The following is a 20,297-nucleotide window of genomic DNA, read 5'->3' on the forward strand; positions in this document are numbered from 1 at the left end:
ATCCATATATATACGTGTGTGTGTGTGTGTGTGTGTGTGTGTGTGTGTGTATGTGTTTCTAAACTTTTTTTACAAAAATGAGAGGACACAGGCCAGGCGCAGTGGCTCATGCCTGTAATCCCAACACTTTGGGAGGCCGAGGCAGGTGGATCACCTGAGGTCAGGAGTTCAAGACCAGCCTAGCCAACATGGTGAAACCCCGTCTCTACTAATAATACAAAAATTAGCCGGGCACGGTGGCACAAACCTGTAATTCCAGCTACTCGGGAGGCTGAAGCAGGAGAATTGCTTGAACCTGGGAGGCAGAAGTTGCAGTGAGCTGAGATCACACCATTGCACTCCAATCTGGGCGACAAGAGTGGAACTCCATCACCAAAAAAAAAGAGAGAGAGAGAAAGAGAGGACACTATATACACTTGTTTCACCTACATACGAGACCATATGTATCTACCTCATCCTTTTTAATGGTAGCATAATATTCCATTGTGAGGATATATAATAATTTATTTAATGAGCCTCACGCTTAGGTTGTTTCCACTGCTTCACTATTCTAAAGAATTGAGGAGCCCTTCAGCCCACCACTGCACTGTGGGAACCCCTTTCTGGGCTGACCAAGGCCGGAGCCAGCTCCCTCAGCTTGCAGGGAGGTGTGGAGGGAGAGGCGCCAGCAGGAACCGGGGCTGCGCGCGGCGCTTGCGGGCCAGCTGGAGTTCCAGGTGGGCGTGGGCTTGGCAGGCCCCGCACTCGGAGCAGCCGGCTGGCCCTGCCGGCCCCGGGCAATGAGGGGCTTAGCACCCAGGCCAGCGGCTGTGGAGGGTGTACTGGGTCCCCCAGCAGTGCCGGCCCACCAGCGCTGCGCTCGATTTCTCGCCGGGCCTTAGCTGCCTTCCCGCCGGGCAGGGCTCGGGACCTGCAACCAGCCATGCCTGAGCCTCCCACCCCCTCCGTGGGCTCCTGGGCCGCCCAAGCCTCCCTGACTAGTGCCACCCCCTGTTCCACGGCGCCCAGTCCCATTGACCACCCAACGGCTGAGGAGTGCGGGCGCAGTCTGCGGGGACCGGCAGACAGCTCCACCCGCAGCCCCGGTGCAGGATCCACTGGGTGAAGCCAGCTGGGCTCCTGAGTCTGGTGGGGACATGGAGAACCTTTATGTCTAGCTCAGGGATTGTTAATACACCAATCGGCACTCTGTATCTAGTTCAAGGTTTGTAAACACACCAATCAGCACCCTGTGTCTAGCTCAGGGTTTGTGAATGCACCAATTGACACTCTGTATCTAGCTACTCTGGTGGGGACTTGGAGAACCTTTGTGTGGACACTATATCTAGCTACTCTGGTGGGGAGGTGGAGAACCTTTGTGTCTAGCTCAGGGATTGTAAACGCACCAATCAGCGCCCTGTCAAAACAGACCACTTGGCTCTACCAATCAGCAGGATGTGGGTGGGGCCAGATAAGAGAATAAAAGCAGGCTGCCCCAGCCAGCAGCAGCAACCCGCTGGGGTATCCTTCCACAGTGTGGAAGCTTTATTCTTTTGCTCTTTGCAATAACTCTTGCTGCTGCTCACTCTTTGGGTGCACACTGCCTTTATGAGCTGTAACACTCACCGCCAAGGTCTGCAGCTTCACTCCTGAGCCAGCGAGACCACGAACCCACTGGAAGGAAGAAACTCCGAACACATCCGAACATCAGAAGGAACAAACTCCAGACGCGCCACCTTAAGAGCTGTAACACTCACCATGAGCCTCCACGGCTTCATTCTTGAAGTCAGTGAGACCAAGAACCCACCAATTCTGGACACATAATGATGCAGTGAATATCCTTTCATATGTCTTTGTGCAAATATATGAGTTTATCTATTAGGTAAATTCCCAGAAGGGGAACTGCTGGATCAAAGGCTATGTGCATTTCACATTTCTATAAGTACCCCTAAATGGCACTCCAAACGTTTGTTCCAATTTATGTTCCAACCAGCATTATATAGGTGTGTCTCTTTCCCATACCTCTCCTAACATATTGTATAATCAAATATTATTTTTGTCAACCTGAAATGAAAATGAGATCGTTTTAACTTGAACTTTCTTACTATGAATAAAGTTGATCAGTTTCAAGATCATGAATAAATAGGTTTCTTACTCCTTCTCTAGAAAATCACCTCAAAACAACAAGAAAAATAGAAAACTGCAACTTGAATGAAACTAGGAAACAGCTATAACCCAGAATCATGGTACATGAAAATGAAAAGTAGGTAGAGGAAATAGAAGTGTTCTGGTTCGGAAACAGTACTCAAACTCAGGAGGTTCCAGGGTTCCTTTAGAGATTAATGTCATTGGATATCCTAACACTGTCCGTTCTTCTCCATCATCCTCAGATACTGATGTTTTAACCTCTGGCCCATCACCTCAGGACCACAAATGGCTGCTCTAGGTATAAGCATGATGTCCATACTTCTTACCGAAGGGCAGGAAGCAAGGGAGCATAAGCTGGGGAGCTGTAAGCAAGTCCTCCTATAACCCGTCTCTTATATCAGAAAGAAACTCCTTCCCAGAAGTCCTCCCAGAAAATTCCCCCGTATGTTCTTAGTCAGAACTGGGTCCCATGTCCATCCTTAGATGTAAAGAAGTCTAGGCAGGGCGTGGTGGCTTACACCTGTAATCCCAGCACTTTGGGAGGCCGAGGCGGGCGGATCATGAGGTCAGGAGATCAAGACCATCCTGGCTAACACAGTGAAACCCCATCTCTACTAAAAATACAATTAGCTGGGCATGGTGGCAGGTGCCTGTAATCCCAGCTACTCAGGAGGCTGAGCCAGGAGAATCGCTCGAACCCGGGAGGCAGAGATTGCAGTGAGCTGAGATTGCACCACTGCACTCCAGCCTGGGCGACAGAGCGAGACTCTGTCTCAATAAAAATAAAAAAAAATTTTAAAAAGTCTAAAAATTGGGAATCTGACAAAGGGGACCAATTGCTTTGATATCTATTGTTGATTAATAAATAACCCCCAAGTGAGTGGCTTAAAAAACAATTACAATATTATTATCTCTGTTTGTGGGACTGACTGGGATCAGCTAGGCAGTCTTGTTTGGGATCTGGCCACAGTGGCAGTCAGATAATGCTGGTGCTGGATCATCTGAAGACTCACTTATTCACATATCTGATGCCTGGGTTGAGAAGATAAATAGCTGAGGCTGTAACAACTGGGGGTCCTTGAACACCTCACTCTATTTCTATGTAGTCTCTCTGCATAATCTTCTGGACTTCCTATATGGCTACTCAGGGATTCAAGGGCACGTATCCTGAGGAAAAAAAAAAGCTAGACAAAAGCCATATTGCCTTTTATGACACAACAACGCTTACACTATCTTCTATTTGTTAAATCAGTCACAAAGATCTGTTCAGTGTCAAGAGGAGAGGAAACAGACACCATCTCATGATGATGAAGTGACAAGTTACAGTAAAAGCATGTCGGACTATAAATATCATGGCAATTTTTGGAAAATATAATATCCCTCAATTGGCTTTTAGAAATCACAATTCATCCTGGGGAACTGGGAATCGCAGTGTTCTCAGGGTTCTGCAGCTCTAACTAAAAATTAGGGTTCGTCATACATTGTTGGTGAAAATGTAAAATGGTGCAGTTACTATGGAAAACAGTTTGATAGGTCCTCAAAAAGTTAAACATAGAATTACCACATGACCCAGCAATTCTACTCCTATGTATATATCCAAGAGAACTGAAAACAGGAACAAAACCTTGTATGCAAATGTGCATAGCAGCATTATTCATGGTAGCCAAAAACTGGAAATAACCCAAATGTCAATCAAATGATGAATGGATAAACAAAATGTGGTATGTCCATATAATTGATTATTCTTCAGCCATAAAAAGAAATAAAGTAGTAATAGGTTCCACAACACGGGTGAACCTTAAAAACATTGTGTTAAGCGAAAGAAGTCAGGTGCAAAAGGTCACATATTCTGATTCCATTTATATGAAATGTTCAGAATAGGAAATTCCATAGAGACAGAAAGCAGATTCATGGTTGCTGGGGACTAGGGGGAAGGTAGAATAGTAGGTGAATGCCTAATAAATACAGGGTTTCTCTTTGAGAGTGATGAAAATGTTCTAGAATTAGTGGTGATGATTGCACAATGTTGTGAATGTACTAAAACCTGCTGAATTACACACTTTAAAATAGTTCAATGGTGAATTTATGACATGAAAATTTTACCTTAATTTTTAAAATACAGGTTCAGTTAGCTAGGAAGAAGTGAGAGAATCAATGATTGGCAGCCAACTTTTTGAAGAAGAGAAACCCTAGTGGCCTGAAAAACATATTTATCTCTCTCTCATTTTTGAAATATATCATTTGCGTGGTATAGAATTCCATGCTGACACATTTTTTTCCAGTGCTTTAAAGATGCCACTCCACTGTCTTCTAGCTTACATAGATTTGATCAGAAGTCTACTATAATTCTTATCTTTGTTACTCTTTATATAATGTTTCCTTTTTTCTCAAGCTGCCTTTAGCATCTTTGTCTTCCTTTGTCAGCAGTTCAAATAATACATGTCTAGGTCTGTTCTTAAATGTTTACCCTGGTTAGTATTCTCTGAGCTTCTTGGATTTTTAGCTTGGTATTTATCATTAGTTTTGAAAATTTCAGCCAGGCATGTTGGCTTATGCCTGTAATCCTAACACTCTGGGAGGCCAAGGTGGGAGGATCACTTGAGCCCAGGAATTCAAGACCAGCCTGGGCAACACAGGGAGACCCCTATCCCTCCAAAAAATAAAAAATTAACTGGGTGACATGGTGCATGCTTATAGTCCCAGCTACTCAGGAGGCTGAGATGGGAGGGTCTCTTGAGGCTGAGAGGTCGAGGCTACAGTGAGCCATCATTGTGCCACTGCACTCCAGTCTGGGTGAGAATGAGACCCTGTCTCAAAAAAAGAGTTGTTTTTCTTTTTTGAAAAACCCCTGGCCATTATTTCTTCAAATATTTCTTCTGTTCCATCATCTTTCTTTTCTCCTGGGATGTCAATTGCATATACGTGTGTTTGTTTAATATTGTGCCACAGCTCTTGGATGCTCTGTTCTGGTATTGTTTTGCTTTTTTCACTTTTTTCTTTCTGTTTCATGTCGGATAATTTCTATGGAATTATCTTCAGGTTCACTTATTTTTTCCTCCACTGTGGAGGAAAAAAACTACTACTGGTGAGCCTGACAAAAGCAACCTTTATCTGTGTAACTATACTTACTATTTCCAGAATTTCCATTTTATTATTTCTTAGAGTTGCCATCTCTCTGATGAAATTACCCATCTGATCAGGAAGGCTGTCTACCATTTCCACTAGATCCTTTAACATATTAAACATAGTTCCTTAAGTTTCTCTTTCTGATAATTCCAATATATGTATCATATATCTAAGTCTGGTTATGTTAATTGCTTTGTCTCTCTCTTTTTTTTTTTTTTAGAGGGAGTCTCTTACTCTTTCACCCAGGCTGGAGTGCAATGGCACAATCTTGGCTCACTGCAACCTCCACTACCCAGATTCAAGCGATTCTCCTGTCTCAGCCTCCTGAGTAGCTGGGATTACAGGCATCTGCCACCGCGCCCAGCTAATTTTTGTATTTTTGGTAGAGACAGGGTTTCACCATATTGGCCAGGCTGGTCTTGAACTCCTGACCTCATGATCCACCCGCCAAGGCCTCCCAAAGTGCCAGGATTACAGGCGTGAGCCACCGCGCCCGGCCTGCTTTGTCACTTTATAGTATGGTGATTTTCTCTTGCTTCTTCATATGCCTTATAATAATATTTTGTTGAAAGCTGGATATCTGGGCCGGGTGCGGTGGCTCACGCTTGTAATTCCAGCACTTTGGGAGGCCAAGGTGGGCGAATCACAAAGTCAGGAGTTCAAGACCTGCCTGGCCAATATGGTGAAACCCCATCTCTACTAAAAATACAAAAAATTAGCTGGGCATAGTGGCGGGCGCCTGTAATCCCAGCTACTTGGGAGGCTGAGGCAGGAGAATCGCTTGAACCCAGGAGGCGGAGGTTGCAGTGAGCTGAGATTGAACCATTGCACTCCAGCCCTGGCGACAAAGTGAGACTCCGTCTCAAAAAAAAAAAAAAAAAAAAAGAAAAGAAAGCTGGACATCTATTGTAAGAGAGTAGACTGAGTTAAATCATTTTTATACCTGAAAATGATCACCCCTTTCCTTCTGCTAGGACTCTAGTATGGGAGATTGATTCAGTCTAGTCAGGAGCTGAGCTGTGTTTGGGTTTTGTTCTTGCTATGTTACTGTCAGTACATAACAGGCTCCAGGTTTCTCTAATATTACTTTGTGTTTATGGTTGAGGCTGGTTTGCCAGAGGTTTGCTCAATGTCATCCTCCATGCTCTTGATGGTATTTCAGCAGTAGACTGCAGTTGTTACTTAATGCTTATTAGCCTGGTTGGTCAGGGTGGGGAGATTCTGTTTTTCCGATTCAGCTTCAGTTTTAGACAGGCGCTGTGCCCCTGAGTCTCAGGACAGGGCCTTCTCCCTGATCCTATGCCACCCGCAGCTGGAATACTTCTGATGGTCTGGGGCCTACAAAGGTAGAGGATTTTTTTCTTTTCCCTTTTTCCAGCTGCAATGGGTCTTCACCTATACGTGATTTACGGCCTGACGACAGGACTTACTGCTCTTCATCTAGCAACTTAAGGCTTTTGTTTCCATAGGGAAGAGAAGGGAGAAGAATCTGGGAAGGGCTTGGTGCCTTTCCCCTCAGCAGCTGCTCTTCCTTTTCCCCAGGCCTGTACCACGAGTGATATTTTTTCAGGACTCTCACACTACCCCCAGTCTTTCTTGTGAATACACACTAAGGTTCGTGGAAAGGACCCTGCAAGTGAGTGTGAATTCTCCCTGTACTTGTAAGTCCCAGCATTTCTGTATTCTCACGCTGGGCTACAGTTGGCCTTTAGCAATTCATTAAAACTTTTATCTGTATTCTTACAAGCTTGATGGGAGGGGAGTGGGGGAGTTGGCTCCAAATAAGCAAGTGCACCTGTGCTACATCTCCTTCAAGATGTCTTTCCTTAGATTAAGGTTAATTGAGTTGACCTAGAACTTCAGCTTGCTGACAAATTCAAGAAAAGTTGTGAATTTACAGAGTGTCTTGTGATTTCTTTTCTTCTTGTATGTGTGATTTCTTTTGTTGTAAGAGTGAAAGTAATGCTACTTCCAACTTTCCTTTCTCAGGAATCCAGAAGCCCGAGAAACCCTATTTTGTAGTTGAATCTCTGTTAGATGTACCTCAGTGTAATTCTTAACTAATACAGGTTCTAGCTTCATTCATTTATCAAAAATAACGAAACCATGAGTACCTGAAGAATTGGAACTTTTTTATAACTTCAGGAAGAGAAAAACCTTTCTAAGTGTGACTTAAAACACAGAAGCCATGGCCGGGCACAGTAGTACATGCCTGTAATCGCAGCAATTTGGAGGGCCGAGGCAGGAGGATTGCATGAGACTAGGGGTTCAAAACCATCCTGGACAACACAGGAGACCCCCCATCTCTACAAAATAAAAATAAAAATTAGCCAGGTATGGTGGCACATGCCTGTGATCCCAGCTACTGGGGAGGCTGAGGTGGGAAGATCGCTTGAGCCCAAGAGATCAAGGTTGCAGTGAGCCATAATGGCACCACTGAAATCCAGCATCATGGCAACACAGTGAGACTCTGTCTCAAAAAAAAAAAAAAGACCCACAGAAGCCATAAAATAAAAGACTAATAAATTCAACTACATAAAATCCAAAAATTTACGTGAGGCAAAAACTCATCATAAATATCAAATGACAAACTGAGAAAAAGTATTTCTGATACATATGTAATTTCTTAATATTAAAAAACACTTATACATCAATAAGTGATTTTTGCCCAATAATCTGTGAGCTAAGAATAGGAAGAGATATTTCACAGAAAAGAAGCAAAAAGGTGATTATCATACATTGAAACACATTTATAAATATATAAAATACAAATTTGCACTTCTCATATCGACAAAGATCAAAAATTTGATAATATTGAGTCAACAAGCATAGGAAGAGAGGCACCCTTACAGAGTTTTGGTGAGAGTGCAAATTCATACAATTGGTAGGCAATTATGCAATATCAACATTTAAAATACACACACCTTTTGACCCATTAATTCAACTCTTAGGAATTTCTCCTAGTTATATACTCATACCAGTGTACAAGAACTTATACACATGAGGTTCATGTCAGTGTTATTTGGTAGAACAAAAAAACTTTAAAGAAATATCCACGGATATAGGATTGAAAATAAGTCATGTTATAGTCTTACCAAAGAAGACTGTACAAACATTAAAGAAAATTATATACAGAAGATATGTTCATAATAATTAAAAGTAGAAGAAAAGGGAAAACAGTATCTAGCATGTTTCCATTTATGAAGAAAATATATCAATTTATTTATGCTTCCCATGCTAAATTAATTCTGAAAGATACACGAGTATTGAGGAAACTCTCCAGGACACTGGTCTAGGGGCAAAGATTTCTTTGTGGAGCAATACCCCATAAGCACAGACAGCCAAAGCAGCAAAAGTGGACAAATGGGCTCACATCAAGTTAAAAAGCTTCTGCACAGCAAAGGAAACAATCAGCAAAGTGAAGAGACAAGCCCAGAATGGGAGAAAATATATTTACAAACTATTCATCTGGACAAGGGATTGATAACCAGAACATATAAGGAGCTCAAACAACTCATTAGAAAAAAAAATCTAATAATCCTATTGAAAAATGGACAAAAGATCTTTTGTCAAAAGAAGACATTTCTCAAAAGAAGATATACAAATTGCGAACAGGTCTCTGAAAAGGTGCTCAATGTCAGTGATCATCAGAGAAATGCAAATCAAAACTACACTGAGATATCATCTCACCCCAGTTAAAATGGCTTTTATCCAAAAGACAGGTAATAATGAATGCTGGCAAAGATGTGGAGAAAAAGAGAACCCTTGTACACTGATGGTGGGAATGTAAATTAGTACAGCTACTATGGAGACCAGTATGGAGGTTCCCCAAAAAAACTAAAAATAGGCTCACGCCTGTAATCCCAACACTTTAGGAGGCGGAGGTGGGAGGATCACCTGAGCCTACCAGTTCAAGACCAACACGGGCAATAAAGTGAGACCTCATCTCTACAAAAAAAAAATCCAAAAATTAGCTGAGTGTGGTGGTGCATGTCTGTGGTCCCAGCTACCTGGAAGGCTGAGGCAGGAGGATTGCTTGAGTCCAGGAGGTTGAGGCTCCAGTGAGCCATGATCACGCCACTGCACTCCAGCCTGGGTAACAGAGCAAAAACCTGTCCAAAAAAAAAAAAACCTAAAAATACAACTACTATATGATCCAGCAATACCACTGCTAGGTATATAACCAATAACCAAAAGAAAGGAAATCAGTATATTGAAGAGATATCTGCACTCCTATATTTACACAATAGCCAAGATTTGGAAGCAAACTAAATGTCCATCAACAGACGAATGGATAAAGAAAATGTGGTACATATACACAATGGAGTGCTATTCAGCCATAAAAAAAGAATGCGGTCCCGTCATTTGCAACAACATGAATGGAACTGAAGAACATTACATTAAGTGAAATAAGCCAGGCATGGCAAAATAATTTTGCATGTTCTCACTCATTTGTGGGAGCTAAAAATTAAAACAATTGAACTCATGGAGATAGAGAACAGAATGATGGTTACCAGAGGCTGGGAAAGGTAGCGGGGTGAGGTGTGGGGGTTTGGGTGAGAGAAGGGCAGATGGTTAATGTATACAAAAAATATAATTAGATAGAATAAATAAGACCTAGTATTTGATAGCACAACAGGGTGGTTACAGTCGATAATTTATTGTACATTTTCAAATAACTAGAAGTATAATTGGAATGTTTGTAACACAAAGAAACGATAAATGCTTGAGGTGATGGATACCCCATTTACCCTGATGTGATTATTATGCATTGTATGCCTGTATCAAAATATCTCATGTACCCCATAAATATATACACCTACTATGTACCCATACAAAATAAAAATAAAACATTTTTTAAAAGAGAGATACATGAGGAAGAAAAATAGGAGGAGACAGGGATGAGAGAGAGACAGCTATACACTTCTGCCTTTTAAATTTTCTGCCATGTGTAAGTACGCTTACTTTAAAAAAAATAGTCTTAGGGATTGAAATAAAATAGATACAAAGGCCCTCCCTCCATCAAGAGGCCTCTATCCTGATCCTCCAATCTTTCTCACAATTGTTCTCCAGTCCACCCTTCTATATTCTGCTAGAGATACACTGCATTTCTTATTGCCAAATGAACTCCATGGCCCATTCCCTAGTTTCAGCATGAGCCGGTAAGTTTTTCTCCCACCAGGAAGAGTCCTTTTACCCACAACCTGCACTGTTAAACTTAACTTCGACTACCCAGGAGCCCTCTCTGATGACCATGATCCTCACTATGATTTCTCTTTTCTGAAATGGAATGTTTGTGGCCAGAGCCTTACGAATGAGTATATAAGTCTATTTGTAGTGATTGTTGGTTCTTGCTTTGTATGAATTCGTCTTGTCTTTGAAACTACATTTTTAAGTATCTTGAAAGCAGAAAGCCAATGCGGCTCAAATGTTTTTGTATCCTCAACACTCCCCAGCTTAGGGCTGAGCACATATTGGGTGCTTACCACATCTGCTGGGTGGGCTGGATACTGAGGAAGGACCAAAGCCTCTTCAGAGATTTTCAGCCCAAAGGTTTCTTGGCCTGAGACCACCATTACCAGAGCAGAACGCTCTCAAGGAAATTCAGGAATACTGAGGTGTTGGTGGCATATCACAATATCTACAAAAGCTAGGCAGGTAAATCAATAGTCTGGCTATGGAAGTAATGGGTCCTGAAGCTGAATTGGAAAACACATGCCCTGCCTAAAAATTTACAAAATCCAGATTTGAGAAAAATAAACAAACAAACAAAAAAAACATCCTCAGGCAAACAGCATACATCCAACCATGAACAGCAACTAGTCACTTGTGACCCACAGTCAGAAGCAGCCACTAACCCATCCCTGCAGGCATTCATCTCCCTGAGCATGAATGTGCCTCCATGGAAGGTAGCATTTACAGTCTCTCCCAACCCATCTGCAAGCTTGAGGCCACAAGACCAGATACGTACAACCACCTTGGCCTCTCCCTACCACCCTACCATATCAGCCACGGTCCCCTTCCTGCACCTCTGTTACCAATCACCCATTGCCTAAAACATCAAAGATCTCCATTTCCAAGCCATAACCAGACTCCGCCCTCCCTAAATTCATGTGTGTTTCTCAGGTATATTACCAAAACTAGTGCGAGAGTTAGTGGAGGTTCCTCCGGCCTAACCACCCCTTCTCATAAGGTGCCCCCTGTGCCAAAGCACTCAGTTTTCTGAGGACAGGTGACCATACAGTTGTGAAGGAGAGAGCCGAGACATCAGGCTGGTATAGGGAGTGGAAAGTGAAGACAGACTAGGAAATAGACACTGCTTGTGGCACCTTCAGTCCCAGGCTCAAAACACCCTCATCTACAGATTGAATCACCACATGAGCTTCCCTACTACATGTACCTTATGAAACAGGAGGGCTTTGTGATGCAGTCTGGTGGCCTAGTTCCATCCTCTGTGAGGTGGACATGACAAGGCCTAGCACTGGGAGTCATTAGGCACCAGAACCCTGAATTCCGAGATAGAGGGATGGCTGATCTCATGCTAATGAAGTTTAGGCCATGTTGAGCCCTACTTTTGTTCTGTGGGAAGTTGGATATCCCTTATACATCTATGGCTCCATCTTCATCGTTATTGTAATTATCTGGCAAGTGAAAAGGAGCCACCATGAATTGAGTTCAGAACCTAAAAGGAGCTGCTGCCGGGTAGGGCTGTGATCCCAACTGAACTAATTAAGCCTCAGATAAGAAGCCTATAAGTTCTTAGCGTGCTCCCTTATAATCCCCACCCCAGAATTTTTATAGCATACTTTCAGTTACCTTTGTGTAATACTTTTCTTCTCAGAGACTATAATTCCTTACCAGGCCCTTCCCGCAACATACTCTGATTGAAAAGCCAAGAACCTCTCTATTTGGCTTGGATTGAGAACTAGATAATATGAAGTCTATCTTGCTGGATCTCGGAAGATCTCTGAATATGGGGGATTTTTCTGGTTGGTGGGCTTTGTAAGCAGAAGTCCTTTGGTTGTTAGAACCATTTACCCTTTCGTCTGTTCTGCTTTTCCTCCTGTGTCATCCTCAGCATCCAGCAGGACTTCTCTGTGAATCAGATGGGAGGTATAGAATTTGGAAAAGCCTCCAAGTGAATCCAAAATAAGCAGAGAAGGAAAATGGGGTAAAAAGGTGGAATAGGCAAAGGAAGTCCAGGAGAGTGTATAAAATACAGATAGATATATAGAAAGCGAGTGGAAAATGTATGTAAGTTTTGTCTCATTTTGGACATGAGAAAGAAAATGGTGTCCCAGCTTCACATTCTGATGTTTTTGTCTTCTAAGTGTCACCAAAAAGTCAGGCAAAGAGCTAGAGATGCAGCATCAACAGGTAAAGTCCCAATCTCTCCTCTGACTCCCTTCCACTGTGGGTGTTTCCCATGAATCCTGTCCCTCTGTGACCTCTGGAGCCAAGAGCCAGGTGCTCTGCCACTGAAGACTCCAGTTCCCCAGACTGAAATTTCCGTGGGTGGGAAATCATAACTTGAGAATGTTCCAAAATCCTGTACCTCAATGCCCTGGAAATGAAGAATTAAGAAAGTAGAGCAGATGTTCTTAATTGTATGACTTACTAGTTTTATGACCCTGTGGAAGTCATTTCATCTCTCATTCTTAGCCACAAAATGAGCAAAACACTGACAATCTTGCCTCAATCACATTGTGGTTGTAAAAATCAAATGAAATTAGATATGGGACATTGTGTTACAGCGATGCTGTACTCAGACATGCCTTAGAGTACGGACTTTTCAGGATTGTAGTCTTCTCTTGATGAGAGTCAAAGACCTTACTATTCAGCTTCCTGTAGGATGCCTATGAAATTATCCCATGCCATATAACACTGTCTCCCTGTTCCTCAGCTAGGAGACATTCCCGGGAAGAAGCTGAGAAGCCACAGAAGCTGCTCTCCGTCATTAAAAGGTGATCTATTGCTCTTTGCACTCTATCAACAACCAGCCTGGCCTATGATGATTTCTTGGCTTGGCCTGGGGCAGGACTAAGGAGAAAGATAATGGCTGGGAGGGAGACATACACAGTGGAAGCAGGGACACTGGTTGAGAGGGTTGCCAGGGAAGAGTGGGGTTCACATGTCTCAGGAGAGATGAGCCGCCCAGTTCAGTTCTGTGCTAGGGTAACAGCAGTTCTACGATTCAGGATTTTACTAGTGTATAATTCATAAAACATATTACATGGAGCTGCACTCAGCCATGAGATAAGTTACCCAGTTAAGAGAATGGGTTTTGAATAAAGAAGTCATCCTTGTCTTATTCTCTTTATACTCTTTCAAGGGAATAAAGCTATACTCTTTCAAGGGAAAATACCTGACTCTGGCTAGACTCTGCTGACATGACCTCCTCCGGTTCTGTCTTCAGTGAGGCCAGTACTTGGGACACTCCTTAGACAGGAGTCTATTATATTATCCTCTCCTTAAGAGCTCTAGAGAACAGGACTGGTTCCGAAGAGATGCTGGGTATAACATTAGGGGTACCAAATACCCCAGAATGCAGAAGTCCCACAAGGACCTCATTTTCTACAGCTTGGAAGTACTGAATACAGGCTTTGGATTTCTTAGCCTCAAATAAGACTGGTCTGGGTTCTAACTGGTGATGTTCCTGGTGATGCCCCATCAGCTAACTGCCTGGCTCCATTCTCCTAGTTCAGCTTTTCAACAAGGTCAACAGAGAACTGACTCCAACTCCCAGCCCTCTCTGAGGGCCATGCCCTCCCATGGGTTGTCTGAGGCCTTGCCCAACAAGCTCCAGACCATCAGCCCAGCCCACCACACCTTGCCAAATGGCATTTTCTTAGCAAGGAAAGCAGACAGGTAGACAACAAGATGGTATAGGCCCCAGGGTTTTCAGGACTGGGAAAGGAGAGTGCCCACTCCAGCCCACACTCTTCCAAGAAGGCACATGTCACTCCATCGTTAATTTTGCCGTGTTTCCCTTCCTAGCCAGGGCTGGCTTCCTCTGGAGGGAAGTGTGCGGCGAATCCTGTGTGCAGATCCCTGCTGCCAAATCTGCAATTCTGTGGCTCTGGAGATTCAGCAATTGCTGGTGGGTGAGAACAACCAGATCTCCCTGACTTTATCGGAGCCATTGCAGGGCTCCCCTTGCCTAGAGATGCTGTCTACGTCTAGTATGTCTTTAGATCAGAGTCTGGAGTTTCGTTCCTGGCACACCAGAGAGCTTTCACTGTCATCTGTAACCCCAACACTGTCACAATTAACAGATCAGAAATCTTTAACCCAGTCAGCTGCCCAGTCAACGTACGCAGATGGCATACAAGATTACTGGGCTGATCACCTCCAGCTAGGGCAGGAATTTCAAGTGCCAGATGTGCTCCGGGGCCCAAACACCATAGCTTCTTCAAGGCTTGAGAAGCCAAGGGCTCCACTGAACCAGGAGGAGATGATGCAGAGCAACCCCAGCCTTGTCCAGGGAAACCAAGGCCAGCATCACTTGAATTCCCAGGTCTCCTTGCTGTCCCTGAACCCAGAAACCCTGAACCGGATGCATCCGATGGCCTTGCATATGGTCCTCCCTGCCCACCTGCCATTTCTCAGTCCTGAAGTGCTGAGGCTTCTTGAGGTACATGTTAAAAAATGGATGCATTTCCAGAGGTGGGGGCTCCCAAGACGTGTGGAGGAGTCCCTGAGGCAGCTTATGCCAAACCCACCATTGTATTACCAACCTGGAAATGACCAGCCAGTTTCTTTCAACCTGAAGAATACTCCTCAGGTCTCTCTTCATAGATTTGAGACCATTTCCCTCCAGACCTGGTGTTCATGTGTGTCTGGCCAGCCCATCCAGACCTTCTGGGTTTCTGAATGGTCCAATATGAACCCAGAACAAAGACACCACTGTCAGCAAAGTCCAAACCCTATGGCTCTAGCCTTGCCCTCTCCAGCCCTTAAAGCCCTAAGTGGCCCCCATCCACAGTCTGGGGGACAAGATAATGACTCAGGGAGTGATCTCCAGCAGAAATACAGCCAGCTATTCTGTGGGCTCCCTTCTCTGCATAGTGAGTCCCTGGTTGCCACTTTCATGGGATCTCAAGGCCTTCCCAAGATTGAAAATGTGCCCAAGCCCCCCTTGAAGGATCCTTTTCTCTTCAATGAGCTCTCCTTCCCCCAACTGCTCCCTAAAACTTCACCCCAGTCAGCCCCACCCTCTTCCCCACTTTCCCCAAATTGGGTGTCTCCATCTGACCATCAACGAGCTCAGATCAATGTCCCATTTCTGACTCTGGCCGAGTATGAAGCCTTGGAGTGGCACCTGCTACAGAGGCAACTCCAGCTTCAGTGGGGCTGGCCAGCTGCCCTCCAGAGGTCTCAGCACACCCAGTGCCTCATGCAGCATGAGCCCTGTGGCAAAGCTCAGTCTCCTGAGACCACGACAGCTTCCCAGACAGGGAAGTCCATCTCAGTGCTCACCAGGGAACTACTCTTCTTCCCGGAGCATGCCTGGAAGCTGCTGGAATTCCACATCCAGAAACAGTTGATTCACCATCGCTGGGGCCTGCCTCAGAAGATCCAGCAGTCCATCCAGTTGCTCCTTACCTCCACTGACCAGCAGACTGTGTCCTGCAGCAGCACAGCCCTAGCCAACGTGAGCATCCCCCAGCCTGTAGCCCTAGAGGCCAACGGGGCTTGCGATGTGCTGCCACCCATTGCGGCCCCAGTGTCCATCCCCATGCCACACTTGTTAACTCAGGTCAAGGCAATACTGCAGAACCACATCGACTCCAAATGTGGACAAATCCACCAGGGCAAGATCCCCGCCTGTGTACACAGGTCCTGGGACTGCAGAATTTCTGGGGTCCTGGCAGTGGCTCCTTTAACCTGCATTCCAGAAAGCCAGTTCCTGGTACTGCAGACAGCAAGTGACCCAGACCTGCATCACAAAGTTATGCCCTGGATGCCAACGGCCCTTGATCAGCAGCAACAGGCTTTACCAGGTACTGTCACTGAACACCCTAAGCTGCTCCAAGTCTTGTCTGTGGAAGCCATTGAGAAACTGGAGACAACTTTACGGCACAAGCATCTGGCCTTCCTGTCGGGGCTGCCTGCTCTGTATTATGTGGCGCTCCCCAGGGCCCTGGCCCCGGCAGTCACTAGCCAATCTGTCATCACAGAGATGGTGCCTAGTCCTGTGGAAATCCCAGCAGAGCCTCTGATTCAGATGGTTTCATTTGAAGAACAGTGTATAAGTCTTGGGCCATGCCCTCAAGGCAACAAGGAGAGTTGTACAGACGTTGCAAAAGAGTTCCAGCCTGCAGTGCCAGTAAAAGGAACAATGGAGACGCTGCCTCTAGAAAGCCAGACGCATCCTACTAGCCCCCACTCACTCCAGACACATATCTTGACCAAACTAAATTTCCACCTGAGAAAAAAGGTCCTAGAGATACAATGGGGAATTCCCATTAGGGCAAGGAAGTCCAGGGAACAAACTGCTGCAGCACCAGAGAACATATCCACACAGAAGTCTCTTGAAAGTCTAAACCACCAAGGGGAGACATTGCTCCAGGAACTGCCCATCCCACCAGACACTCTTCCTGCCCCTAATCCAGAAGGGGTTCACCTTAAAGAACAGCTGGCCAATGACTTGAAGGCAGTGCAGCAGAACCAAAAGCAATCCAATTCCAAAGCAGTACCCCAGGGTTCTGCCCACTCGGTCTCCAAGATCTCACAACCCAGTGGGGACATGACAGAGGCCCACATGCTTTGTGTTCAGGTAGAGGCCAATGTGAACAAACCCAGCCTGGAGGAACCCTGGGGCCCTGTGCCCCAAAGCCCTGGCAAGAGCAAGGACCCAGCCCATGTCCCCATGCTAGCAGGAAACAGAGAGGACCCAGAGGAAACCAAAGCATCCAGGGAACACAGAGAAGGGGATGCGGGGTTTGGGTGCTCCTCAACCAGAGAAGAGAGACGCCCTGCTGAAGACCAGAGGCCAGCAGGGATGCTTCCAAACAAGACACCCCAAGGGTCCTGGCGATGGAGCCGTAGCTTTCATCTTGCTGATCCCTGTCAACACAGCCCCCAGCATCACCCTCAGCTTAAGCTCCCACAGCTACCTCCACGAGTCCCTGGGGAGAAAGAGTCTGAGAAGGACCTGCAAGACAGTCAAACCAAGCTAACTGTCATCCTTGAACCAGCGACAATTCCTGAGAATGCCCAGACTGTGGTGCCCCAGGCTTCACAGGGTCAGCCTTTCCTGAGCCAACCAACTCAGGCTAAGCCTTTGCAGGGCCAAACTTTGCAAGGCCAGGTTTTGCATGGGCTGGTGATGCCAGCCCATGCTCAAAAGAAGCCCAGCCTTCCAGAGTCTAGCTTCAGAAATAAAATTAAATGTTTTCTGCAGCATATTAACCCCAAGACAAAAGGCAAAGGGCATGAGGACTCCATGTTCTCAGCCGCTGCGAAGGTGGCCAAAACCAGAAAAGAAAATGTTGCAAAGAGCCTGGCTCCAGCCAAGAGCCCTGTGGGGAGAAGTAAGACGGAGAAGCCGACAGGTTGCTCCGAGGCCCAATCTCGTCCTGCTCAGAAGCTGGTGGGCCCAGCCTTCTTGGATGGTCCCCAATCCCTAGACGATAAGCTCCGGCTGCACTCCAGACACCCTGGCTCTGCCTCAGCCCTGGGCTACCCCCGCCACTGCCCTCGTCACTGTCCTCGAGAGGCTTGTGCCACCAAACCAGGGCACCCAACCTAGCTCCTGACCCTCACCTCAGATAGAAACATTGGTCCACTCAAGGAGAACACACAGAGCCATGAAAAAGAGTTTATAGGCTCCCCACCTGCTGCAGCCCTCCAGAGGACCAGTATTGTCATTTCCATAAATGTGCAGGTGGGACAGATGCCACTAGAAATACACTCTATATTTCTCAGCAATACATTGTCTGTCTGCTCCTTGTCTCTGCTGTATTGTGTTAAGGGAAGGTGTGAGGGAGGCTAAAAAGTCCTTCCTGTCTAGGGAAGGAGCTTTAACTTACCTTTCAGATGGGTCACCATTCCACATCAAAGAAGAAAAGCTTTTATCTAGAGTGCACTGAAGTTAAAGGTCATGCTTGATTTCTGAACATTTACCATCCATCCCACCAGAATATTTTCCACTGTCCCATAACTCCAGGGCCTAGGAGAGTGGCTAATGCATAGTAAGACCTTACATTAGTTGAATCCAAAGTCAGGGCTGTGGAGACAGACAAAGCATTGATCATTGTAATGGGGCTATGAGGTGTGTGGTAGTGCCACAGGAGGAAGCAATCAGCTGGTGAGGAGGAACCCACAATAAAAATTACTTTGAGAAGCATCTTGTTTTCAACAATAAAATATTTGAGTGTTTATTACGTGCCAAGAACTCTGCAAAACACATCAATGAACATGACATAGGCCTTGACCCAGTGGAGCTCATGATCCCATGGGGTCGACAGTCTATTACTCCCAAATTGTCCAGTCAAATTATAAACTTAGAAGTCCAATATTCATCTCAAACCATACAAAAATAAACGAAGTGGTTTTCTACCCTTCACCACCACTCAGTCACACATACCAAACCCACTGTATTCACGATATTTCTCACTTCAGTGAATGGCAGCTCCATCTTTCCAGTTATTTAGGACAAAAACAATGGTGTTATCCTTGATTTTTTTCCTAACCCACAGTAAATCCTGTTATCTCTACCTTCAAGCATGCATCGAGAAAATGCCCACTTCTCACCCTCTCTACTGCTACCATCACTCCAGTAGCATCATAACTAATCTCCCCATTTCATCCTGAGACCATTCAACCAACAGTTTATCCTCAACACAGAAGCCTGATGGTCCTCAGGGAGGGTCCTGGCTTCAGATAATACAGACAGAGTGAGAGAGAAAAAACCATGCAACTGGATAACACACCAAACAACTAAGTGTAAATGGAGACATCTAAGGAGTGGGCCCTGAGACTCTTCTATGTTAAGAAACTGGAAAGTAGAGGAGGGACTAGTAAACAGAGGAAACTGACAAGCAGTGGCCAGTGAGATGGAAGGAAAACAAGATGAGTGTGGAATACTAGAAGCCAAACAAAAAAGTTTTTCAAGGAGAGATCAACTGCATGAAAAGTTGCCAGTCAGCCAACTAAGATGAGGAATGTTAGATTTAGCCACACAGAGATCATTCATGACCTTAACAGGAGCAGCCTCAGGTGAATGATGGAGATGAAGGTGTGACTGGAGTGGATTCAACAGAGAGTGGACAGCTGGGCACAGTGGCTCACACCTGTAATCCCGGCACTTTGGGAGGCCGAGGCGGGTGGATCTCCTGAGGTCAAGAGTTCGAGACCAGCCTGGCCAACATGGTGAAATTCTGTCTCTAGTAAAAATACAAAAATTATCTGGGCGTGGTGGCGTGCACCTGTAATCCCAGCTACTCAGGAGGCTGAGGAGAATCACTTGAACCCAGGAGGTGGAGGTTGCAGTGAGCCCAGACTGTGCCATTGCATTCCAGCCTGGGCGACAAGAGCAAAACTCCATCGAGACAGAGAGAATGGAAAGACAGCAATTAGTGTTAGAAAGGGTAATATAAACTCCTCAAAGAGGTCTGTTCAAATAAAGATACAGAAATGTGAGGCATTAGAACCCAAAATGGCTTTTCAAAAAAGACTGGAGACATAGCATGGTGGATGATAATGGAAAACATCCAGTTGAGATGGATAAATTAATGACGCAGGAGCTCAAGGGGAGAACTGCTGGAACAATGTTGTGGTTCAGAAGCGAAGGAATGGGAGCAAGTCCCCAAGTTGACAGGCTGGCTTTGGCTAAAAATACAGAACTTCACTGGTGGTAGAGAGAAGGTAGAGTTAATGAGGGAGGACTTCATGGATTAGAAGAAAGGAGTCCTCCACATATAAGGGAGTGTGGACAAAGACCCAGAGGGATGAGTGAGGACCTGGGAAGGGACCATGTCTGTGGGAAGGGGGAACCGTATGGAGAACCAAAGCGGGAAAGCTGGAGGTGGAGAAAGATT

General features: G+C 45.2%; 1 protein-coding gene and 1 long non-coding RNA gene across 3 annotated transcripts in view; one reads left to right on the top strand and one right to left on the bottom strand.

Annotated features, from left to right (window-relative positions):
• Positions 1-20,297, bottom strand: part of LOC134756855 (uncharacterized) — an 88,224-nt gene that overhangs the window by 48,732 nt on the left and 19,195 nt on the right. The gene's annotated exons all lie outside the window — the stretch shown is intronic.
• LOC101133314 (protein SPATA31F1) lies at positions 11,722-18,579 on the top strand. The gene is made up of 4 exons (XM_031014847.3): positions 11,722-11,955; positions 12,585-12,630; positions 13,157-13,217; positions 14,251-18,579. Exons 1-4 carry the CDS (start codon positions 11,812-11,814, stop codon positions 18,005-18,007), a joined length of 4,008 nt encoding a protein of 1,335 aa, XP_030870707.3. The 5' UTR covers positions 11,722-11,811; the 3' UTR covers positions 18,008-18,579.

This window comes from Gorilla gorilla, chromosome 13 (assembly GCF_029281585.2).
Source record: "Gorilla gorilla gorilla isolate KB3781 chromosome 13, NHGRI_mGorGor1-v2.1_pri, whole genome shotgun sequence".
Lineage (NCBI taxonomy): Eukaryota > Metazoa > Chordata > Mammalia > Primates > Hominidae > Gorilla > Gorilla gorilla.

Coding starts and splice junctions, on each gene's coding strand:
- LOC101133314 (XM_031014847.3), top strand. CDS start 11,812: ATGTTGAGCCCTACTTTTGTTCTGTGGGAAGTTGGATATCCCTTATAC. Junction 11,956..12,584: donor CTAAAAGGAGCTGCTGCCGG/GTAGGGCTGTGA, acceptor TTGTCTTCTAAG/TGTCACCAAAAAGTCAGGCA. Junction 12,631..13,156: donor TAGAGATGCAGCATCAACAG/GTAAAGTCCCAA, acceptor CCTGTTCCTCAG/CTAGGAGACATTCCCGGGAA.